The sequence below is a fragment of the Aphidius gifuensis genome, linkage group LG1 (genome assembly GCF_014905175.1).
Source record: "Aphidius gifuensis isolate YNYX2018 linkage group LG1, ASM1490517v1, whole genome shotgun sequence".
Taxonomy (NCBI): domain Eukaryota; kingdom Metazoa; phylum Arthropoda; class Insecta; order Hymenoptera; family Braconidae; genus Aphidius; species Aphidius gifuensis.
The window spans coordinates 8,122,276-8,145,189 of NC_057788.1; the positions used below are offsets into that span (position 1 = coordinate 8,122,276).

At 24.3% G+C, this 22,914-nt stretch overlaps 5 protein-coding genes across 8 annotated transcripts; 2 read left to right on the top strand and 3 right to left on the bottom strand.

Annotated features, from left to right (window-relative positions):
• Window positions 1–229: 229 nt before the first annotated feature.
• LOC122847932 (dynein axonemal heavy chain 12) lies at window positions 230–13,718 on the bottom strand. The gene is made up of 11 exons (XM_044145790.1): window positions 13,696–13,718; window positions 13,160–13,187; window positions 12,867–13,049; window positions 11,376–12,594; window positions 9,247–11,172; window positions 8,934–9,180; window positions 8,288–8,862; window positions 1,714–8,224; window positions 1,235–1,640; window positions 902–1,165; window positions 230–677 (listed from the first exon to the last, which is right to left on the bottom strand). The coding sequence occupies exons 1-11, from the start codon at window positions 13,716–13,718 to the stop codon at window positions 327–329; spliced, it is 11,733 nt and encodes a 3,910-aa protein (XP_044001725.1). The 3' UTR covers window positions 230–326.
• On the top strand, window positions 13,505–14,220 carry LOC122847577 (COMM domain-containing protein 7-like). The gene is made up of 2 exons (XM_044145369.1): window positions 13,505–13,819; window positions 14,025–14,220. Exons 1-2 carry the CDS (start codon window positions 13,771–13,773, stop codon window positions 14,198–14,200), a joined length of 225 nt encoding a protein of 74 aa, XP_044001304.1. The 5' UTR covers window positions 13,505–13,770; the 3' UTR covers window positions 14,201–14,220.
• On the bottom strand, window positions 14,184–20,627 carry LOC122847575 (dual serine/threonine and tyrosine protein kinase-like). 4 transcript variants are annotated; one of them, XM_044145367.1, is made up of 7 exons: window positions 20,421–20,604; window positions 19,791–20,029; window positions 18,770–19,060; window positions 16,248–18,683; window positions 15,916–16,166; window positions 14,519–14,660; window positions 14,184–14,450 (listed from the first exon to the last, which is right to left on the bottom strand). In XM_044145367.1, the coding sequence occupies exons 3-6, from the start codon at window positions 18,891–18,893 to the stop codon at window positions 14,610–14,612; spliced, it is 2,862 nt and encodes a 953-aa protein (XP_044001302.1). In that variant the 5' UTR covers window positions 18,894–19,060; window positions 19,791–20,029; window positions 20,421–20,604; the 3' UTR covers window positions 14,184–14,450; window positions 14,519–14,609. The 4 variants fall into 4 exon arrangements, with proteins under 4 accessions (XP_044001302.1, XP_044001303.1, XP_044001300.1 ...); XM_044145368.1 differs by having other exon boundaries at window positions 20,101–20,604; XM_044145365.1 differs by lacking the exons at window positions 14,184–14,450; window positions 14,519–14,660 and having other exon boundaries at window positions 15,141–16,166; window positions 20,101–20,627.
• A 56-nt stretch (window positions 20,628–20,683) lies between these two features.
• LOC122847584 lies at window positions 20,684–21,387 on the top strand. Its single transcript, XM_044145378.1, has one exon. It carries the CDS (start codon window positions 20,962–20,964, stop codon window positions 21,385–21,387), a length of 426 nt encoding a protein of 141 aa, XP_044001313.1. The 5' UTR covers window positions 20,684–20,961.
• A 2-nt stretch (window positions 21,388–21,389) lies between these two features.
• LOC122847582 (arginase, hepatic) lies at window positions 21,390–22,910 on the bottom strand. Its single transcript, XM_044145377.1, has 6 exons — window positions 22,739–22,910; window positions 22,603–22,675; window positions 22,153–22,522; window positions 21,963–22,078; window positions 21,762–21,884; window positions 21,390–21,681 (listed from the first exon to the last, which is right to left on the bottom strand). The coding sequence occupies exons 1-6, from the start codon at window positions 22,832–22,834 to the stop codon at window positions 21,446–21,448; spliced, it is 1,014 nt and encodes a 337-aa protein (XP_044001312.1). The 5' UTR covers window positions 22,835–22,910; the 3' UTR covers window positions 21,390–21,445.
• Between the last annotated feature and the right edge of the window lie 4 nt (window positions 22,911–22,914).

Consider the following 22,914-nt stretch of genomic DNA (forward strand, 5'->3'; position numbering starts at 1 on the left):
GATGAATATTAAAAAAATGAAAAATTAAAAAAAATATTTTATCGATTAAATTTTTACCTTTTAATTAACCACGCCCTTGGATATTGAAATGTTTTACTTTTAATTAATATTTATTGATTATTAATATGCGAAAATATTAAAAAGCAATAATTAATATTTTAAAAATAATTAAATAATTAAGATGTAAAAAAAAAACTGTTTTTAATATTATAATTTAATTTTATTAACGTTGTTTTTTGTTTTTATTTTTTTGGAATATTATAAAAGGAAAGGATAAAAAAAAAAAATAGTGAAATTATAAAATAGAAGATAGATTTGGCGATTTTTTAATCATCCAATTGACATAGAAGAGCAAGACCCCTCTTAATCCAATGACTAACTGGCAAACCAGTATCAAGCATAATCATTAAAACATAATTTGTCGAGTGGCCAGTTGTTTTGAGTGTTCCAAAACGAGCTGATGTTATATACAATGGACACTCATATCGTTTTCTAATTTCAATAAGTGTTATTTCACTTGGCTTTAACCAAATTATTGGCATTATATCCCAAAGTACCTTTGGATTACTCTCGGATAATTGCATTTTTTTCATATCCCATTTGGCACCTGATAAATACATTCCATATACATAAACACCATCAATTGGAGATTCATTTAATTCATATGCTGGCATGACCTTTTTATAATTATTTAAAAAAACATTAATTAGAAAATTATTTATACAATCTGGGTTACAACGAGCAAAGTGAATAATTATTTTAAATTTATCTAAAGGAAAGTTATTATTATTTGAATTTAAATATTTATGTTTTTTTGTAATTTGATTTTTATAATTTTATTGTATTATAAATTATTTACTTTGCCCTAGTTTTTTTTTAAAAAAACATGTGATTGTCAAACCTCATAGTCGAATCCAATTTTATCAATTGATATTTTATATTTTCTAGCAAAATTTTGTGTTGCACCAGTTAAAAATGCATGAACAAATGAAAATCCAGATATCCAAAAAGTCAATGGTTTACCATATTTTTTCCAATTATCAAAAAATTCAAGTCTTTTTATAAAATCATTGATAAAACTTGGAAGTGGTTTTAGGCTTGGATATGCACTTGCTTTGATCCATGTTGGTGGTATTTTACCATTTAATATGTATATAGATAAAATCTTTAAAAAAATAAAATTTATAATTATCAGCTAGTTTAAAATCTAATTAATTTATTAAAAAATAATTACCTCTAAATCTGGTGTCATAACAATTAATCCTTGAATTGCTTTTTCAAGCATTTCCAATGAACTACGTATTTCTTTAAGAAGTTTATTATATCTTTCCATTTCTTGAATCAATACAGTATTCATTGATTCCATGTACAAAACAGGATATGCTTTTTGTACTTCTTCAATATCAAAATAATCAGGTAGTCGTTGATAAATGTCATTCTTTAATGACAACAATAACTCATCTTGTTTTGATGTATCACCAATAACCACAGTGCCCTGAATATTTATCATTGAATCAAAGAAAGTTTTTGATACATCAAGATCACGTGTTATTCCAGCATTCATATGTAAACCAAAAACTTCTGGTGGTGGATTCATTGGTATGACCTCAATTTGTTTAATATAATCATGATATTCAAATCTAAAATAATATTAGAAAAAACAAAATAATAAAATAATAATTAATTTACAAAAGAAAAATAGAAAATCATTACTTTTTTGGAAGAGAATATTCATTTCCAACATTTGAAAAAATATAGTTTTCATCATGAATAATATTTTCATTATAAAAATCATTTAATATTGTTAATAAACATCTTCTATCTCTGTCGTCAGTTACTCTACCACCATAATTACATTCACCAGTTAAATATAATATAGCTTTAAATGGTACTTTATCATATTGATTAAGAAATATTTGTAATTGATTAACAGATATTTGAAAATCTGATTCATTAAAACCATATTTAATATTCCATCCTTGTGGACCAAATGTTCTTCTTTCTTGTACCAATGCATGAAAAAAACATAAACCATATAATAATTTTGAAAATATAATATTTTTATCATGACAACCATAAAAAAAATCTGTATTTTTAACTGGTTCTGATGTATATGATCTCATTAAATTTTGTTGTAAACCAGTTGGTGGTTCATTTGTCATTTTAATACCATTTTGAAGTACAGAAATTGGAAATTTATCTGATGGATATGATGTTAACCATAAACGAAAATTTTTATTTGTATTTGTATGATCAAAATTTTCACATAATTTTTCAAGTATTGGCATCCATGATACAGCAAGATGACAATTTTGTAAACAAATCCATGATCCATTTTTTTGTGCATTTTCAATTAATTTTTGTGCAATTGGTCCTTGTCCTTGTCCCAATGATATTGAATCAAATTTTAATGTATAATTCATATCATCAACAAATTTTGATAGTGCATCCATTGGATCAGAACCAGTTGATAATATAAATATTAATGGCATTAAACAATTTGAATCATTATATGATTTAATTAAATTAAATGGTGGTGGTATAACAAATTTTTTACCCATTCCATTTTCAATAAATTTTATAATTTTAAGTATAACTTTATCTGGTCTAATCATTCGTAATATAATTAATTTTTGAAATTCACTTAATGTATCATTCCATGGTTTTGGTAAATTAATTATTTCTGGTGTCATTGAATCATAAAAATTTTTCCATTCATTTAAATTATCTTTAAAATGGGTAGAAAATTTTTCAAATGATTTTAATTGTTTACTACGTATTATTTCATCCCATGATTTATCAGTTAGCCAATTTGATGCTGGATTAATTTCCATTTTACCAATTGATACACCACCAGTTAAAAAAAATAATAATTCATCTTTTGTTATTTTATTATCAGCAAGTAATATTGTTGTATAAAGTACAAATGAATATAATATTTTATCTTTTTCAAATAATGAACGACAAACATTTTCATATAACATAAATGTAAATGTATCACGTAAATTTTTTAATCTAATATCAAAAAATCTATTTTTATTTGCTGTTTCAATTGATAATATATAAAGATTTATAAACCATGTTAATGAATATTGATACATTGGATCAATATTTGGTAAATCAGTAACAGTATAATATAATGATGATGAATGTGTTGCAATTGGTTTATAACTTTGACGTGATATATTAATTTCAATTTCTGTTTTTTTAGCTATTTCTTGTTTTTTAATAATACCAATTGATAATATTTTTGATGAATCTAATATTTCAATTGCATCTTCATCATCTAATATTGATGCACCAGATATTGATAAAGTTTTTAATATATCATCTTCAACTTTTTTTAATGATTTACGATTTTTAGCACCTTCAATTATTAAATATTCTTTTTTTTTTTGTAAATCTGGACGTTCTTTACCAACAACAATACCAAGTAATTGATCTTCAAGACCTTCAATTGTCAATGCAAAATTAATTAATGTTATTTTATTAAATATTTCTGGTAAATAATGAGGATTACGTAATTTTGTTGTTATATATAAACGAAATCTTGTATCATATAATAATGTTTTTTCACCTAATGTTATATACCATTCTTTACCAACTTTATATATATTTTTTGTTATTATTGGATCTAATGGTGTATCTAAAATTTCATATATATTTTCAATTAATACTGGTTTACCATATTCAATTGATTTTTCAATAATATTCATATAATTTTTATCAGTTAATTTAATAACTTCAAGTTCACTTGATTTTTCCATATTTTTAATCCATTTATTTGCTTGACTTTGTGGATCAATAAATAAACTCCATCTTTTTGAATTACTCATTATTATTGCATTTTCTGTTGAAAATATATCTCTTGGTAGACCAAATATATTCCATGAATTTATTTCAATTTCTGTACCTAATATATTAACAAAATCAAAATTATTTGAACATGGTATATTTAATTGTTTAACATATTTTATCCATTTTTCAATATTTTCATGACGATATGCTGTTGTAAATGGACCAAGATATGCAATCATACCACATGATATTAATAAATCACCTGGTAATGTGTCATATGATATTTGTAAATTTTTAGCTGAATTTAACCAACGATCTTTTTCACCACCTAGACCATTTATTAATTTTTCAGCACGTATTAATTGATTTTTACATGATACAACTTGATTTTCTAAATATATCTTTCTCTCTAATGTTTTATTATAGCTATCTTTTAATATTAATAATTTATCATTTAAATCAGCTAATTTTTTTCTACTATTATCAAGAAATTCCATTGTATCTTCATATTCTTTTTGTGCATCATTTAATTTACGACGTTTTGGTGCAACAATTTTTGCAATTTTATCATAAAGTACCATTGCTCTGACCCATTTACAAAGTCCCTCAGCAGCTTGTGATGCTTTTGCAACAATTTTTGGCTCAAAATTTGGATCATTAATATAAGTTTTTTTAATAATATCAATTGTTTCATTTGGTATATTATCTTTATCATAATCTTTTAAATTTTCTAAAAATTTCATATCACCAAGAATTCTTTGTGTTGGTTTCCAGTAATCTAAACGTGCTATTCCTGTATCAGGATCAAGTACTTTTTCTGGTTGTACATGTAACATAACACATACTGATGATAATACTAATTTAACAATTTCTGGTGGTCTTTTCATTGTTTTAATTTGTGATATATCTGCTGGTTTTAATGTATTTAATGCAGCAAGTGCATTATCAAGAATTGGTAATGCTTCAGCAAGATCAGCTTCACATTCATTTTTTAAATTTGATGCAATTTCAGCTTGTATATTTGCTGATTTTTCATCAGCTTTAACAGCAATTGTTGCTTTTTCAACAATTAAATTTTCTTTTTCAATTTTGCTCATTGTTTCTTTTGTTATTTTTGCTGAAATTTCAAGTTCTGGTTTTAATGCTATTAATTTTTCTTTCATTATTGTTATTTGTTGTGCAGCAAATGCTAATTTATCAAGACCACCTAAATATCTATCTCTTGCTGTAATTATTTCTTCTTGTTTTTTTTCAACAAGTTGTGCATATGTTTTTATTAAATCTAAAAATGCTGCTGATGTTATATATGTTTTTCTTCCTTTAGTATGATAAAAATTTTCACTAATACTTTTAGCACATATATGAAAATATTTACATGCTATAACAGCTTTTGTTTTAATGTCATCATTAACATTAATATCTGTTGTAAATCTAATAGCAACTTGTTCAAGTGCATCTTCTGGCCAAATTTCAAACCAATCAATTGTACAACAATTAACAAGACTTGGATACATTCTTAAACGTGTTCTAAATGTATCACCAATTGGACTAAAACATAACATAATATGTAATTTTTCTTTACAACGATTAACAAAATATGATAATACAGATAATAATGATATATCAATTGTTCTATTTCCACCTTGTGCAGCAAGTCTACACATTTCAATAATTTCTTGACGTTCTTCAATTGTAAATAAATTTGGTACTTCACCCGAGTTTAATAAACTATCAATATCACTTAGAAAAACATCTTCTTTTATTTGTCCTTCATTAAATAAAAATACAACATCATTTCCACTACCACCAGATTTTCTTAATATATTTTTAATATCATCACGCCATTCATTTATTCCATATGTACTACCAATTTCAGGTTGAAATATATCATAACCCATCATACTTGATGCTAATTTTGTTAATGATTGTCTACCTGATCCACCAACTCCAACCATCAATAAACTTCCACCAGGTGTTGCTAATATACGACAAACTCTTGCTAAATGTTCTAGTGCATAACGAAATGGTACAATATCCATTTTATTTCTATGTGTTGTATTGTAATCATCAAGTGATTGCATTGCAATATCTTTAAAACTTTCAATTGATGAAATTTCTTCATACAATCTATCTTCTTGTATTGCATCTGGATTCATAAAATTACCAAATATTAAACTTTTTAAACTACCTTGTGTTATTTGATCATTTTCTTTTGGCAAATAATCAAATACATTATCAAATGTTTCTTTTAAATATATTTGTACAGTTTTTTTAATTTGTTTAAATAACCAATCACGATCAGTTTCATCAACTAAACGATCACCAAATACTCGTAATATTTCATGTACCCATAATTTAGTAAATGTTGTATTTGTTTCAACAGAATCTTTTTTAATCATTGCACAACCAGTTATGACTCTTGAAAAATCACGTAAATTAAATAAATAATGTGATTTAGCTGGTGTTGGTCGAAGATAATCAATTGATGTTTTAAATATATCAAGTGTTGCATTAACTAAATTATTAACAATTAAATTAATACTAACTGGAAAACCATTTCTTTTTAAACCAACTGTTGCAATATTTGTAAAAATTCTAATAATACTATCATTTGAAAATTGATTTATTGTAAATAAATTAAAATGACGTAAAAATCTATGATAAATATCTTGTCTACTACCACCTGGTGGACCCATTGAACATAAAAACATTGTTTGAAATATTTTAATTTTAATTGGTTCATTTAAATCATACCAATAACCATGATCAAATATTTGTCGTAATAATTCAATTGCTGGTTGTGCACCATATATTTCTTTTGATGGCATATTAACATCATCAATAAATACAATACAATGAGAATTTCCCATTGGTCCATAATGTCCTTTTTTTCTTTTATATAATTTTGATATAACAAGTTCTTGTGCTTGTGCAGCTGTTGTATTTGCAGTAAATGTTATTAAATTTGGTAAATATTTATCTTGTTCAAGTTTATTCATCATAATATCTTGCATATAAAAACTTTTACCAGTACCAGTTTCACCAAATATTAAAAAACGTTCACGATGTTTAATATGACGTAAAAATAAATTTTGATATTTAACAGTATCAATTGTTGGAACAATCATTTGTCCAATACTTTGTGTTTCAATTAATTTTTCAATTTTAGCACTATCACCAAAATATTTCCATGAACCTTTACCTTTAAATGTATAATAATTATCATGTATCATTCCTTCAGTTGGTAATGATATTAAATTTTTAGAAATACTATCAGGTATTGGTAATTCATCAATTTGATTTTTCCATAATGATATATAATAATTATTAAATTTTTCAATTGAATTACTATCTAATGTACCACCAATACCCCAAACAACAGCAAGTATCATTGATGCTTGTATCCAAAAATTTAAATCATCTTCTTGATTTGGATTTTCTTCAATTGCATCATCAATAAACATTTTAAAATGTTTTAATGTTGATACAACTTGATTTATTTGACCAGAATAAATTTGTAGCTTACATTTTTTACGTACAAATTCTAAACATGTTTCAATAAGCCATTCAAATAAATCTTCAATAAGTTCCATATATGTATTTGTTAATTTTGAATCAAGTGTTTTATACCATGATTGTACAAATGGACGCCAGCCAATAACATGTGATTCAATATATATCATTCCACAACGTGATACAGTTGCTGGTGATGCTTGAAATAAATCCATAACTTCAAATATCATTGACATAACATTTGTCATTTGCATAACTTCACCAGATGTTAAACATAACTTTTTATTATCATCTAGAACAGTATTTAAATTTTCAATCCATACAGCATCAACTGGTCCATCAAATATTAACCATTTTCTTGTTGATGAATCATCAGTACAATAATTACGAAATGCAACTGGACAAATACCATCTTCAAATACATTTGATACTTGATCAAATTGTCCATAAAGTTGTCCCATTGTTATTGATTTTGGATTTATTGTTGTGTATTCTGTTTTTGAACCATTAATATCACCATTTTCATACATAAGTGTTAATGCTTCAGCAAGTGTATGAAGTACAGATGTTTTACCACCAAATGGATCACCAACTAACATAAAACCATGACGTACAATCATCATTTCATATGTTTGAATTATTTTTAATAAAAAACCATCAACTGGTTGTAAATTTTTTCTATCAGCTATTATTTTTACAGAATTTAATAATACATCATAATTTGGTGCTGGTAATTCTATACCAGGAAATAAATCAGATATTATTCCTTCAAATAGAGGAACATCATGAGATAAAAATTTTGGTAAATTTACATCAATTATTGAACGTAAAAGTAAAATCATTTCATTATCATTTGGATATTTTAATTTTAAATTTTGTGCAGCTGTTAAAACTGTTTTAACTGCTCTCATACCTATGCAAATAAATGCAAATTAAATTTAATATAAATATTTATAAATGCTAGTTTATTTATTACCATAATCATAGTGTGATTGTGATGATAATTGTTCTGAACAAAGTTTATAAGTTGTTACAATTTTAACAGATAAAATACGAGCACTACTAAAACCAGATGAATAAAGAAATATTTCACCAATCATTGCATAATCAGGTACCATCATTGCAACTGTTCTAAATAATACTTTAAGATTATCTGGAAGTTCTGAACGACCAGCATAACCAGGATTCATTGTTATACAAACATATACTGATGAATTTAAATTTAATTCTGTTCCTTCAAATATAAATTTATCTAAATTTCCACGTACAGCTTGTACAATACAAAGTATTTGTTGTGCAACAACAGATAATACTTCAAGTTCAATTCTATTAAATTCATCAAAACATGCCCATGCACCACATGATGCTAAACCTTTAAAAAATTTACCCATATTTTTATAATCAAGACCATCAGAACAATTAAATACAACACATTGTACAGCAATTGCACGTCCAAGATCTTTTGTTGTTTCTGTTTTACCAGTACCAGCTGGTCCTTCTGGTGCACCATTAAGATGTAATGAATATGCACCAATAAGAGTTCTATAACATCTATTTTTTATAATTTAAATATTATTAATATCATTATTACAAGGTAAAATTAGTATAGCTTATTAAATTACCTATCAGTCAATGGTGTTATAACTAATCTTGGACAATTGCCCAAATATTCATATGCATATCGAACAGTTGCATTGATAATTCTTACTTGAACATTATCCTCCCAGTAATAACGTAGCTGTGCCAACCATTCGAAATCCATGTCATCAGTAATTTGTTTATCAATTAATAATTTAACAACATCTTGTGCATGAACATCAATTGTTATTAATGCATTGAGAGTTGTACGATTTTGTTTTGTTAATTTTCCTAAATAATTAATTATATATTACAAAAAAAAAAGGAATAAAATTACAATTAAATATATCAATCTACCTTTAACAAGATTAACCATTTCAGACATTTGATCTTTAAGATTGTTATAATATGTTTCAAGTGCCCAAGTTGCTTGTACACGTAAACATATTTGTACTTCAATACACCAAAAAATTTGTGATACACATAGTATAACTTGTCCTGGCCATATTAATGACCATTTAACTCGATTTTTACGTCTTTCATAATCAAAATAACTTAAATATATTTGATGTTTTATTGAATTAATCATTTGTTCTTCAACTTGTACAAGCCATTTTTCAACACAACCTCTAGCATCTTTTGTTGATATAATATTTTGCATTTTAATTTGTTCATTATCATCACTAAACATTGAATATATTTCTAATTCATTATTAAAACCAAGTTTTGAAATACCTTCAAAACATTTTTTTAAATGTGGTTGTACTCTTAATGGATCTTTTGTTTCTGATAATATTTCTAACATATCATCATTACTTAAAAAAAAAAAACGTGGAAAATATAATCTTTTTTTTTCAAGATAATTTGTAACACCATCATTAATTTTTTCCATAAGTTCATTTGAATTTTTCATTATTTCATATAAACCAATTGAACCAGCTGTTTCTCTAACATGTGGTTCTTTTAATACATTATCCATAGCTTTTTTAAATGTTAAATTAACTTCATCAAACATTATTCCTTCTTCTGGTAATTGTGCAACAATATCTTTACTTGAAAATATTGGTAATAAATATATCCATTGTACTTGTACTTTTGTCCATTCTTCAATAGTACATTGTATTCTTAATAATAAATCATAAAATAATTTAACATCATTTTCAATTGGTTTAACAAATGCTGAACCTCTCATTGCTTGTACTTTAACAATATGTTCTTCTAATAATGATTGTATATCATCAACTTGTGTTAATATTGATACACCAGAATCTTTATATAACATTGTTGTAAATAATACATCATCCCAATCATGGATTAATTTATCAAGTAATTCTTTAAGTGCTAGCTCTTTACTTGCACTTGTACTTATCATTTCATATTTATCAATGTCATTCATTAAATTCATATTTATTAATTTTCTAATTGTTGTACCAGCATTTGGTGTTATATCATAACCAGCAACAATTGACATCTCATCCCAATTTCTTTGTCTAAGTGCTTTATTACAAAAACAAATAAAAATTGGTACATAATATTTAAACCATTTAATATCTTCTAATAATTGATAACATAATCTCATTGGTGATGGTTGTTGTGATGGATCTGGATCATCTGGTGAACCACTAAATGTATATGGATAATCAACAGCAAGTTGCATTTTAATTTTAGTTCTATATATTTTATATATTTTTGTAAAATCAGTAAAATATTCAGTTGTTTTATTATCAATTAAATTACCATCTAAATATTCAAATGGTCCATCAAGCCATGCATTACAATTTCTTTTCCAGCATAATCCACCATATATTAATTCATAAAATGGTATTATTATGTCTTTTAATTCTTTTATTCTTGGATATATTGTTTGTGGAAAACCAAATAAATCTTCTTCATTATTAATCCATTTTATTTCTTCTTCTTTTATTTTTAAATCAACAATTAATGATCTTATATATTCAATATAATTATGAATTAAATTTATATCATTCATGTTATTTAAAACAATTAAATCCATAAATTTTTCTTCAATTTTACAATTAATATTATTAATATGACTTTGTAAATTTTCTTCATGTTCAAATTTTGCTTGTTCATATATTGAATTACTTTGTTCAATTATTGGCTTTATATTTTCAAGCCAATTAACTGTTTCATTGTTTAATTGAAGATGATATTTATCAAGATTTATCATTTCTAATAAATTTGTTGTCATTGATAATGATAAATTTATTTTTTCATTTAATTCTGGTAGTAAAATTGTCGTTACATAAATCATATATTTACCTGTATATTCGAAAAAATTTATAAACAATATTAAACAATGTAAAACAAAGCAAAAAAACCTAGTAGTTATATTTTTTTTTTAAGAAATGAATTTAACAAATGAACAAGTAAGAAATGCATTAGCCAATTTTACAGATTTAAATCTTTTTTAATAAATCCTTAAACATACAATTAAAAATTTAAAATAATAATAATCAACTTACCTAATTCAAGCAAATCTTTTGTCTCATCTGGAATATTTAATGCTTTTTTTTTAATATTTTCAAAAATATTACAAATTTCAATATTAAAATTATAATGTCTTTTTCGTAATTCAAATATAATATGTTTTCTAATTATTTGTGCATAATTTTTTAGCTCATCTTTAGCATAATTTTGTCCCAATATAAACATTCCTAAATATTCATTTCTCGTCATGCCATTAATATCTCTAATAAAATTATTAAATAATTCAACTTTAGCTTCACAATCACGTGAATTTTTATTTTCAGCAATGAAAATTTCCAAGTTTTTTTTAGTATCTTTATCATAAACAATTTTAAAATATCTTTCAAATTTATCAATATAAGAATTTAGAGGCTCCATTAGATATTCTAAAATATCGGTCAATTGTTCATGTGATTTTTCAATAAACCAATCAGGTACTATTGCAGAAATTGTATCATTTTCAGTTTTAATATCTAACCAAGATTCTAATGTTGGCAATGAAGCACCAATGTTTGAAATTTTATTAATAATTTCATGAAAATTATCATAGATTATGCTTTTACGTAGATTATAATATAATTCATTATTTTCACATTTTAATTCTAATCTCAATAATGGACGATGCATAAAATCATTTAAAACATTCATCAAATGATTAATACTTGATATTAAAAATTTGATAATTTGCAATGCTAATAATTTTGATGCACATTTTAAAAATGATTTTAATAATTCATTTGGTACATCATTAAAGTATCTTTTAGTTGTTACTAATTTAACAATATGTGCATAATATTTATTTGTCATAATTGTTTTTGTATTTTTAATATTAATATCAATATTTTTAAAAAATTCAGATGTATCAATGTAACCTTGTTTTTTATAAATTTTAAAATCACATACATATTCTGGTAAATCTGTGTATGAATATAAAAAAATATTTTTAATTAATTTATGTGATAAAAAATATTTTGATGCAACTTTATTTCTATTATCAAGATATCTAGGTCGATGGGGTGTTTGACCGTCATATTTAAATGGAGCATCCTCTAAATCACTCCAATCAAATTCTCTTGATATAACACTTTTTAATCCAATTTCATGCATTATATTAAAATGAAAATTTTTTGTATCATTCAAGAGATTATTGAATGATACTGGATATTTTTTTTTAAGTAAGCTTGGTACTTCATTTTTAATTACACGTTCCCAATTCTAAAATATGAAGAAAAAAATGAATAGAAATTAATTTTTATTTTCTAGTTTTTCTATGATTTTAAGCACATGTTTTTTAAAAAAAAATTTAAATATAAACATGTTGATTTTATTTATATTATTGTAATTATGTAAATAAAAAAAATTATTTTTATTCATGCAAAATGAGTTGTTGCACTATACTGCTAAGTAATTTTCATATAGATATTATTTTTTTTCATTATTTCAAATTAAATCAACATGTCCTTGAATAATAATTTAAACTAATTTACTGGTAAAAGTCCAACAGTAGGAAGTCTGTCAGCATATTCTTTCATTTTATCAAAATAAAAACCTTGAGGAGGTGTCAAATAACAAACATGTTCTGTTTTATATTTAGCAATATTTTTTTGATCTTTCATTTTTGTTTTTGTCGATGCAACTTCCAATACTTCTTGTACTTCATGTAAACGAATCTATTTATATAAATTATTGACATATTAATGATAAAAATAAAAATACATTATAATTATCATTTAAAAAAAAAATAATGTCGAGACTTTAAATGCGTCATTAAAATGATTACCTTATCAACACGAAATTCTCGTAAAAATCTATTTTCAACATAGTTATTAATGTTATTATCAACTTTAGCTTTTTTTTTTTTATTAATTTGTTTTACTTTTGAAATTTCTGACATGTTTTTTTTAATTATAAATGTCAATATTTAAACATTTCAAACAAAAAAACAATTGAATCATATGCTGGCCTATTTTTAAATGAATATTATCTTTTTTTTTTTTTAATTAAAATTTGACAATTAAAAACAATACAATGCTTTGAAATTGATAATTAATTATTTCATCATATTTCATATATATAAAAATACAATTTAATAGTATTTTTTCTTCTTTGATATCGATATGTCAATACAATATAAATTTGTGACATGTTGCTCCGTTTTTTTATTTACATTTTTTATTTTTAAATACCCATGAAGAGGGGTATGCGAGGCAAGGGGATTGTGTTTAAAGGCCACTGGCCTATTTAAGCATTTGTGTCACGCTGCTGTCACACAGTGTTTACTTATTCAAAAAAATAAATAAACAAATACTAAATCACCTTGTATAAATAATAATTGTCATAACAAAGATAGAGTATAGTGTTACATAAGTAAATTATTATCAAATTAAAATAATGGATGTACCAGCTAGTAAAATAATTGATGTTTCTTGGAAATTTGGAGGTAAACATAACCTTAATAACAATATAAATAATTAATAAAAATTATGATTAATTTATACATTGTAAAGTAGACAATTTGATGAATTTATGACCTCAATAAATTTTAAACCTTAAATCAAATAATATCATATAAAATTGGCACTAGTTATTGACTGATTAATTATATTAGGTCAAAATCAACAAAAAAAAATCTGAATTTTTTCCAGTTACTGCTGCCAGTAGTGAATCAGATAAAGTTGGAAAAACTTTTCTTCAATTGAGACTTATTCTTGATAACGATGGTACACGAGAGGATGTATTTACTGAAATGACACTAAGTCAATTTTATAAATTTCTTCATGATTTAGAAAAAGCCAAAAATAGTCTTGATTTACTTGTATGAAAAATACTCCATAATTTATTTGAATTAACAATTATTTAATTAAATAATTTTTTTTTTTTTTATTTATAAAATTATTATATATATTTTTAATAATAAAATTTATAAAATTTTATTTTTTATTATATAAAAATAATGAATATTTGTTATTTTACTCTTTTTTAAAATAAAAAAAATTAATATTAATTTATACTATAATCACACAGGCTCTAATCACATTATTAAACATTTTTTTTTCCAATGTAAAAATCATCTGCAATAAATAAATGATAAATTAGAAAAAAAAAAAAAAATTTTATTCACATGTCAGAGAGAACGTACCATTTTATATTTGCTTAATTTTTTTTTTAAATTTATTGTCCTCTTTCTTTGATTAAAAATAATTTATTGATATTTGTAAAGAAATATTTCTTTAATAATTTTGTGTTTTTGTCTCAATTAATGATAATTCAGTTGAATCAATCTGAAAATAAAAAATTAGAATTATATTTCATTCATTCATTTTTAAAAGAATCAGAAAATTCTATTATTAAATTGTCGTCCCTGTTTGTACAAAGATAAATAATTTTCTTCAAAGCTGTTTTTTTTAAAAAAAATAATAAAAGATAACTGCATCAAGCAATAATAAACAATAATTAATAAATAAATCAGAATTAATATGATATTATTTTTGCTCTACAGTATTGTGAAGCTAATGAGAAATAATAAAAATAAATTAAAAAAATAATAAATGAATCAACGATGTACGAACGACGATTACGAAAAATATATATATATTTTATTTATAAAAATTTCCAATACAATGATTTTATTATTACAATAAATTTTTCTTTTTAAATGTAACATATTTAATCATTGTAAAATATTTATTTCGTTTTCGCGTTCGACAACGTCATAGCTATAATTTAATTATAATAAATGAAGCCATAAAAAATCATTGACAGTAGAAAAAAATATATAAAATAAAAAAAAAAAATTAATTGAGTATTAACTCTGATATAATATAGCAATTAATCACGAAAAAATAAAGAAAAAAAAAACACAATTATTTGTAGTACCGAATGGGAGCAATGGACTATTGGTTAAATCGTTGACATTAATTTACGCTAAAAACATATTTATCACGAGATAAACATAAATAGAAATATTTGTTATTTATGCAAGTAAAGAGACAATTTTAAATAAAGTAGAAAAAACAAAAACACGAAGAGTGATTAAATATTATCTTACACAAAAAGCAGTAAACTTAATAAGGTCGCTTGTAAATTTTATACATAACAACAATGCTAACAGTGATACTAAATTCTACAAAAGGCAAAAAACGAAATAATAATAATAATAAAAGCTTGATTACTTGTTAATCAACAAGTGAGTATTAACAGAAGAAAAAAAAAAAAAATGCTTCAAGGCAATTTTGTTCTACAAAATCGAAAAAAAAATATATATATAAAGCAAGCAATTTTTTTTTTTTTCATTGTTGATAACTAGAGAAGCATAGATACTAACTACGTTTATATTTTTATACTTTTAGTATAAAAAAAAAAAAAGAAGAGATTTGGTTATTGATAGTATCAAGAAAAAAGATAATAAAAAATAAATTAAAATTCACGCATTTGCATGTATAAATTCGAACACAAGCTGGTATTAAAAAGATTAGTCATATGAAGGACAGGATGCTTGATAGTTCGTAGAGGCCTTCGCCTCGGATGTAGACTTGCCGTTGTGCCTCTTTGATTATTTGGTTCAGCAAGTGCAAGAGCTGGATTACGAATAGTCTCAGATGAATTTGATTGTTTTGAGCCTTCACTATCATTTCCCGTTAAATTAGTTTCTGTTTTTTCAAGTATTGATTCAAGTACAGGTAAAATTGCACCCAATAGCGGTCTTTTTGATGGTTCACCAGCCCAACATTGTTCCATTAATTGCCAACATTCATCTTCAAAATGTGGAAGACGTTCTGGTCTCAAACCTTGTAAATGAAAAATTTTAAATTATTATTTAGCTTATTATTATTATTATGAATATAAATATTTATAAAAATAAAAATTACCTCTTCTAACACTTGTCCATAGCTGTTCTTTATTATGAAATTGCTCGAATGCATATGGCATACGTACATGTCCAGCACATAAATACCAAAATAATATACCAAATGCATAAACATCAACACTACTATCATAATGTCCAGTTAATAATTCTGGTGCCATATGTACTGGTGTACCAACAACAGAACCAGACATCATTGCTTCAGTTATACAAAATCCAAGATCAGTTAATTTAGCACGATTTTCAATATCTAATAAAACATTTTTTAATTTAATATCACGATGTACAAGTCCTTGTGAATGTAAATAACGTATTCCTTCAAGTACATCAATTGATATTTGTATTCTTTCAATCCATGTTATACCAGTACGTATACCACAATATAAATCACGTGTCATTCTATCTGTTATTAATAATACAGCAGCACCAAGACCACAACCACCACCATATGAATGATCAATAACTGAACCACGAAGTTTAACAATTCTTTTATGATTTGGTATTGTACGTGTATAATAAAATTCCATAGCAAGATCATTCCAATGTTTTTCATCTGGTGGTACAACTGATTTAACAGCACATGGTCCTGGTGCACCACCCCATCCATCACATGAAAATACAACACCATATTGTCCTCTTCCAATTTCTTTACCTTGATGTGGTATACCATAACGTATCATATCACTCATTGATGTTGATTCTAATGCTAATTTAGCTAATTTTGGTGCATATATTTTACGTATTGTTATTCTTTGTTCTTCTGTTCTTTCTAATTTACCAGAATAATGATTTTCTAATGATCTCAATGCTGAATGAAATGAATCATGTGATGATTTAATTTTATCTCTAAATTGTGCTGATATTGTTTTAGCAAGTCTTGCTGCTGATAATGAATTTAATATATCAATTGTTATTTTTTTTTTCCATGAATCATCTAAAATTGGTGTTGGTGTCCATGGTAATGGCATTGATTTAAATAATTGACGTAAACGTTCTAAAAATGAATGTACAAGTGATGGTGATGAATTATGAAGTTCAACATTATATGCAGCTGATAATATTTGTTTTAATGCATCACTTGCTAATAAATTATTATCATTATCATATGTTTTTTCTAATTCATATAAACATCTTTGTAATGTACCAACAAATGTTTCACGTAAACAATTTACTGATGTTACTAATTGTTTAGCAACTTTTTCACTTAAATGACTTAATACAATTCTTTGTACTTCAGTTGTTGCTGATCTAACTGTTGCACACCATTGTTTATTTTCTTCATCATCAATATTTGAATTTTCATTTTCTGATTTACAAGAATCATTTGTAATTAATGAAAATTCATTTTTCATTGTTTGAATTGTATTTTGTATTAAATCAGTTAATTCTTCTTGATTTTTACTAACAACTTTCATTAAACTTTTATATAATTCATTTTCTTTTTTTTGTGCATATTGAATTCTTCTTGGTGTTATTTGAATTTCTCTTGCCATATCAAATGCACTTAATATAAATTTACGTAATGATGTTGTATGTATTTCATTTAAATAATTACTAGCATCAATTAAATATAATTGTAAACGTGTTCTTATAAAATAATGTATACGATCAATATTTTTTAATGATTCAACTAAATCACTTGATGAATTAAATTCATCTGATTCATATGTTTTAAAAAAACCTAAATTACCAAGTTCATCAAGCCATTTTAATCCTAAATTATTTAATCTTCCAATATTTATATTTTCATTTGATACATTTGTTGTTGTTGTTGTTGTTGTGGCTGTTGTTGTTTTATTTGCTAATAATAATTCACTTTGATTTTGTAATCTATGCTGTTCTGATTCAGTTAAATCAGCATCAATACTATCAAATGTTATATTTGATAATGATGAAATAAATATTACTGGATTATATGGATATGTTTCTTTGAGTTCACGTAATTCATTTATATTTTCATCAGTCAAAGGATAATCATTAAATGCATATATAAATATTGGTAATATTCCAAGTGTACCATTTGCAATATGTTTTATTGCTGTCATATCAGGAACAATAAATATTTGAACACCATCTTTTAATATTAGCTTATCAAGTTTAACATCAACTATTGTTGGACAATTTGGATCTTCTGTATCTGTTTTTATTAAATAATCAATTGGAATTGTTGTCCAGGGTAATTCATTTGATTGAGTTTGTTCAATAACTTCATATTCCAAGCCAAGCGTTAAACTTATGTTATTTAAATTACCATAGCTAAATCTTATCCATCTACATTGTCCCTCAACAAGTGGTAATATCTCGTCACCAAGCAAATGATTTATTAATGTTGTTTTTGATTTACAATCTTGACCTGATATTACAATAGCTGGTTGATTCTCAAGAATATGAATTAATCGTTCAAGAGTTACTGATGGCTGTAGTTCCTCAATAATATTTTCTGTAAAAGATTTTAATTTATTCAAATTTATAAAACTTAAAAAAATGATTTATATATAATTTAATAAAAATAATAATAATATTTACCATCAGGGAAAAAATTTTCTTGACTTATAATTTCTAATGTTCGCTTTGTTTCTTTAAATATATGACGAAGTTGATTTCGATTTCTATGATATCTACGAAATTCTTGTGGTAATTTGCTCACCATTTTAACAAACTTGTATCAATTTATGTCTACAGTTGTTATTACGATCAATTATCACATCACTTTACATATAAAAGTGATTAAGATATATAAATACAAGACCGTCAATCACTCAAGCTCAGACACAAGCGACTAATAAATCTTTAATAAGCAAACTGAGACATCAGAATCTTGAAAAAAAAAAAAAAAAAATTAATATATATGTATATTAAAAAAATTAAAATGAAACATTGAAAAGCAATGTTGATTAAATATTTGAACTCCGAACTTAAACGACAAGATAGTGTCACTGTTTTTAACTACTTTCATTCATCGTAATTTCTGGAACTTGTTTTTATTATTATTATTAATTTAATCAATTATTTTCGCACCAAAAAATTAATCATTTCATAAATAACAAAATTTTAAAATAATATTTACAAAATACACGTTATTATTTAAAAAATTTTTCATTGTAAACAAGAGCTTTTCAACGTCATTATATTAATTATGCATTTAATTAAAATTAAAAAACACTTTTTTCTTAAAATTTTTCAATCTGATTATGACGTATGGAAATTAATATGCAATATTATAATTAACTGATTATCTTATTAAAATAATCTTTGTTTTTTTTTTAAATTATTAAATTAGAATTATTTTTTTTTTTCATGCAAATAATTAAAGCTTTATTTATTGACTGAATATCAATTGAATTGATTTTTTTTCATGTTAAAAAAAAAAAAAGACAAAGTGCATTGTACCATCTATAATTAAAATTGTCGCAAATCAGGACAGTATTAATATATTGCACTGCAATACAAAATTGTGATAATAAATAATTTTGATAACGATAAATATATAAAATTGTAAAATATTAAATTAAAAGTTAATCATTAATTAAAGCAAATGAATAATTACTTGATTTGTTTTCTTTTTTATGTTTTTAAAGTGGGAGAGTTGTTTGTTACATTATATCTTGTTGAAATATAATCCAATTAAGCTTCTTTTCAATATTTTACAATTATGTTTGTGGTTTTACACGTCAGTATTGTTGACAAATGAACAAGTCAATCCTAGATGTTACTATGACCTTGGTCTCGGTTAATATCAGTTAATATTATGTTTCAATTTGCTATTGACCTTGTGAATACAACAACCTGTCAAAACAAAAATATATTAATTAATAAAATCAATGATTAATTATCTTTTTCTTTTGATATTTTTTCACCTTACTAATTACAACAACAACAATATAAATAATAATAACAATGATAAAAATTATAAATTAAAGATGAGTGTTTTGTTGTTGACGTCAATAAAATTGACTCTATTAAAACCTCACTATTGTTGATAAATACTAAACACTAATGCACTTTGTTTAAATTATTGTTCTATAAATAGTTATGATGTTTTCATTGTTCTATTATTTTTTTTAAACTTTTGACATTTTGTAAACACAACAGTATATAAAAATAAACACAGCTGATTGTGTTTATATATTTTTCTTTCTTATGCAACTGTATGAAAGTCTTTTTTATATATACCTACACTTTTTAATTGTTGATGATTATAACAATTACGCATTACAAAGAAAACAAAATGAATTTTGAATTTTTAAATTAACAATAGTAAACATTGACAGGTGAATGAACAGTTTTATAATTTTATGAATTGAATAAGACATAAAATAAATAAACAAACATGCTTTCTCTCTTTGTGTTTATGTTTTATATTTCCGTGGTTTTAGCAAACACTAGAGATCATTGTTGTTGGAATCACGGAATTTTTATTGACAAATCACGTGACACAATTTAACGCTACGAAAACATGGCGAGTTTTGAATTGAAATTTATTATTAAACATTAAATTTAAAAATGAAATAATTATAATTTTTTTAATAAATTCAATCATTGAAATAAGCGTGTCATCATTAGAAATATATCAAGAGTTTTTTACATCATAAAAGACTATTAATTACTTGAAGAAAAAAAACGTGTAAGCCTTACATAACCTAAAGAGAAAAAAACATCAAGAAAATATTATCAAAAACAATAATAATTAATTGCTAGAAATATTGATAATATAAAAAATGAATAAAATAAGTATAACATCATTAGGATTAGTAGCTGGTTTAATAGGAATGGCAATTCCAGGTGCTGGATTTACAACAAGATGGTTAATGCAAGAAAAACTTAAAAAATCAAAATCATATTGTGAAACAATTGAGTGTTTAACATCAAATCAAGATGCAAAAAAATTATTGGGTGAACCAATTGAACCAGGAAGAATAGACATTGGTGATAATGATGCTTGTGGTCGAAAAGATAATGTTAAATGGTTTACAATTCCAGTAAAAGGTTCTATAACAACTGGAAAAGTTAGATACTGGATCATCATAACTGATGCAGAAAAAAATGAATTTTATGTTCCAAAAATTGAGCTAAGAGTTGATGATAAAAATGAAACATCAGTTATAATTAAAAATCTTCATGATAAAAAAAATATTAATAAATAACATTTGATATTAGACAATTTATTAGATTTTTTTAAATTAAAAATAAAAGTTTAGATTGTTATCGAAAAGTTTGAAGTGGTATATCTGTTATTCCAGCTGGTACTTTAAGACCACGTCTAGTGTGACCAAGTGCAGCTTGTAAAACATGAATTGCAGCTTCAGTTGTTAGTTTTACACAATTATCATCACCAATTTTTGGATTAACTTCTACCAAATCAATGGCATTTAATCGATGTGTTCTATGAACTTCTTCCATCAAATGAATAGCTTCTCTCAATGATAGTCCACCTCTAACTAAAAGAACAAAAAATATTTAAATGAAACAATAGATTATTTAAAAAAAAAAAAACAATTATTTAGTCATTGAAAAGAACCTGGAGTTCCTGTACTTGGTGCTTCTAAAGGATCCAATGAATCAATATCAAAACTGACATGCAAAGACTTATTACAATGTGGATCAATTCGACTAAGAGCCATGTGAACAACATCATGAATTCCTAAATAAAGACAATATTAAAACTTATTTAAATTTATATTTTTTAATTAAACAAAACATGATGATATTATGTTTGTACCATATCTTTCAACGTCTTCCATTCCAAATGCTGTTATTCCAAATTTTTCAATAACTAATCTTTCATATCTGTCAACTGATCTTAGACCAATGTAAGCTACATTTCTAATTGACAACCTAGAACAAAAATCATCATATTTAAAATGATTAATACTTGAATATATTTAAAATAATTTGATTGATTAACTTGCATTGGTTTTTGCCAATCCATGCCAGGTAAATGTGGCCAATAATCTGATAATTCTGATGTTAATAGTGCCACTGGCATACCATGAACATTTCCACTGTTACTTGTTATATTTGTATTTAAATCAGCATGTGCATCAACCCACAATACTCCAATATTGTTTTTTGATTTAACATGACCATCAATTGTTCCAACACTAACACTGTGATCACCCCCAAGTGTTACAACAACTCTATTTTCATTCATAACTTCTTGAACACGATTTGACAAATTTTTAGTACATGCTGCAACATGACTCAAATGTGGCATATTTATTATGTCACCAGTTGTTTCAGGATAATAATCTATATCACCAAAATCTTTAACATCCAAATCTGTTGAATTTATAATTAATTTTCACATTATTATAAATTATTTTAATTAATTATTTAATTTTATTTTTTATTATTATTACCAAGAGTCGTGAGATCTTTTAATAATCCAGCATTTCTAATTGCATCTGGTCCAAGCTCTACACCAAATTTTTTCTATCAAAATAAAAAGTTAAATTAACTGGATAAATAATTTAAAATATATAAAAAATTATTTACTTGGCCTTTTTCAAATGGTACACCAATTATTCCAACTTTTCCATAATTTCTTGTACCGAAATTATTCAACAAGACAGCTCTAATTGAACACAACATTTTTAATATACTATAATTAAAAAAAATTTTAATAATCACAAAGTTTAATATCGTTATTTAATCTTTGACCTCGAAAAAAG

Excerpts from the sequence above, each read along its gene's own strand:
- LOC122847582 (XM_044145377.1), bottom strand. The coding sequence starts at position 22,834 with ATGTTGTGTTCAATTAGAGCTGTCTTGTTGAATAATTTCGGTACAAGA. Across the intron at positions 22,676-22,738 it reads TACCATTTGAAAAAGGCCAA|AAAAAATTTGGTGTAGAGCT; the intron begins GTAAATAATTTT and ends TTATTTTGATAG. Across the intron at positions 21,682-21,761 it reads ACCAAGTACAGGAACTCCAG|TTAGAGGTGGACTATCATTG; the intron begins GTTCTTTTCAAT and ends TTGTTCTTTTAG.
- LOC122847584 (XM_044145378.1), top strand. The coding sequence starts at position 20,962 with ATGAATAAAATAAGTATAACATCATTAGGATTAGTAGCTGGTTTAATA.
- LOC122847575 (XM_044145365.1), bottom strand. The coding sequence starts at position 18,893 with ATGGTGAGCAAATTACCACAAGAATTTCGTAGATATCATAGAAATCGA. Across the intron at positions 18,684-18,769 it reads AGAAAATTTTTTCCCTGATG|AAAATATTATTGAGGAACTA; the intron begins GTAAATATTATT and ends AATCTTTTACAG. Across the intron at positions 16,167-16,247 it reads ATGGACAAGTGTTAGAAGAG|GTTTGAGACCAGAACGTCTT; the intron begins GTAATTTTTATT and ends TTCATTTACAAG.
- LOC122847577 (XM_044145369.1), top strand. The coding sequence starts at position 13,771 with ATGGATGTACCAGCTAGTAAAATAATTGATGTTTCTTGGAAATTTGGA. Across the intron at positions 13,820-14,024 it reads TGTTTCTTGGAAATTTGGAG|TTACTGCTGCCAGTAGTGAA; the intron begins GTAAACATAACC and ends AATTTTTTCCAG.
- LOC122847932 (XM_044145790.1), bottom strand. The coding sequence starts at position 13,718 with ATGACAATTATTATTTATACAAG. Across the intron at positions 1,641-1,713 it reads GAATATTCTCTTCCAAAAAA|ATTTGAATATCATGATTATA; the intron begins GTAATGATTTTC and ends ATATTATTTTAG. Across the intron at positions 1,166-1,234 it reads TTATGACACCAGATTTAGAG|ATTTTATCTATATACATATT; the intron begins GTAATTATTTTT and ends ATTTTTTTAAAG.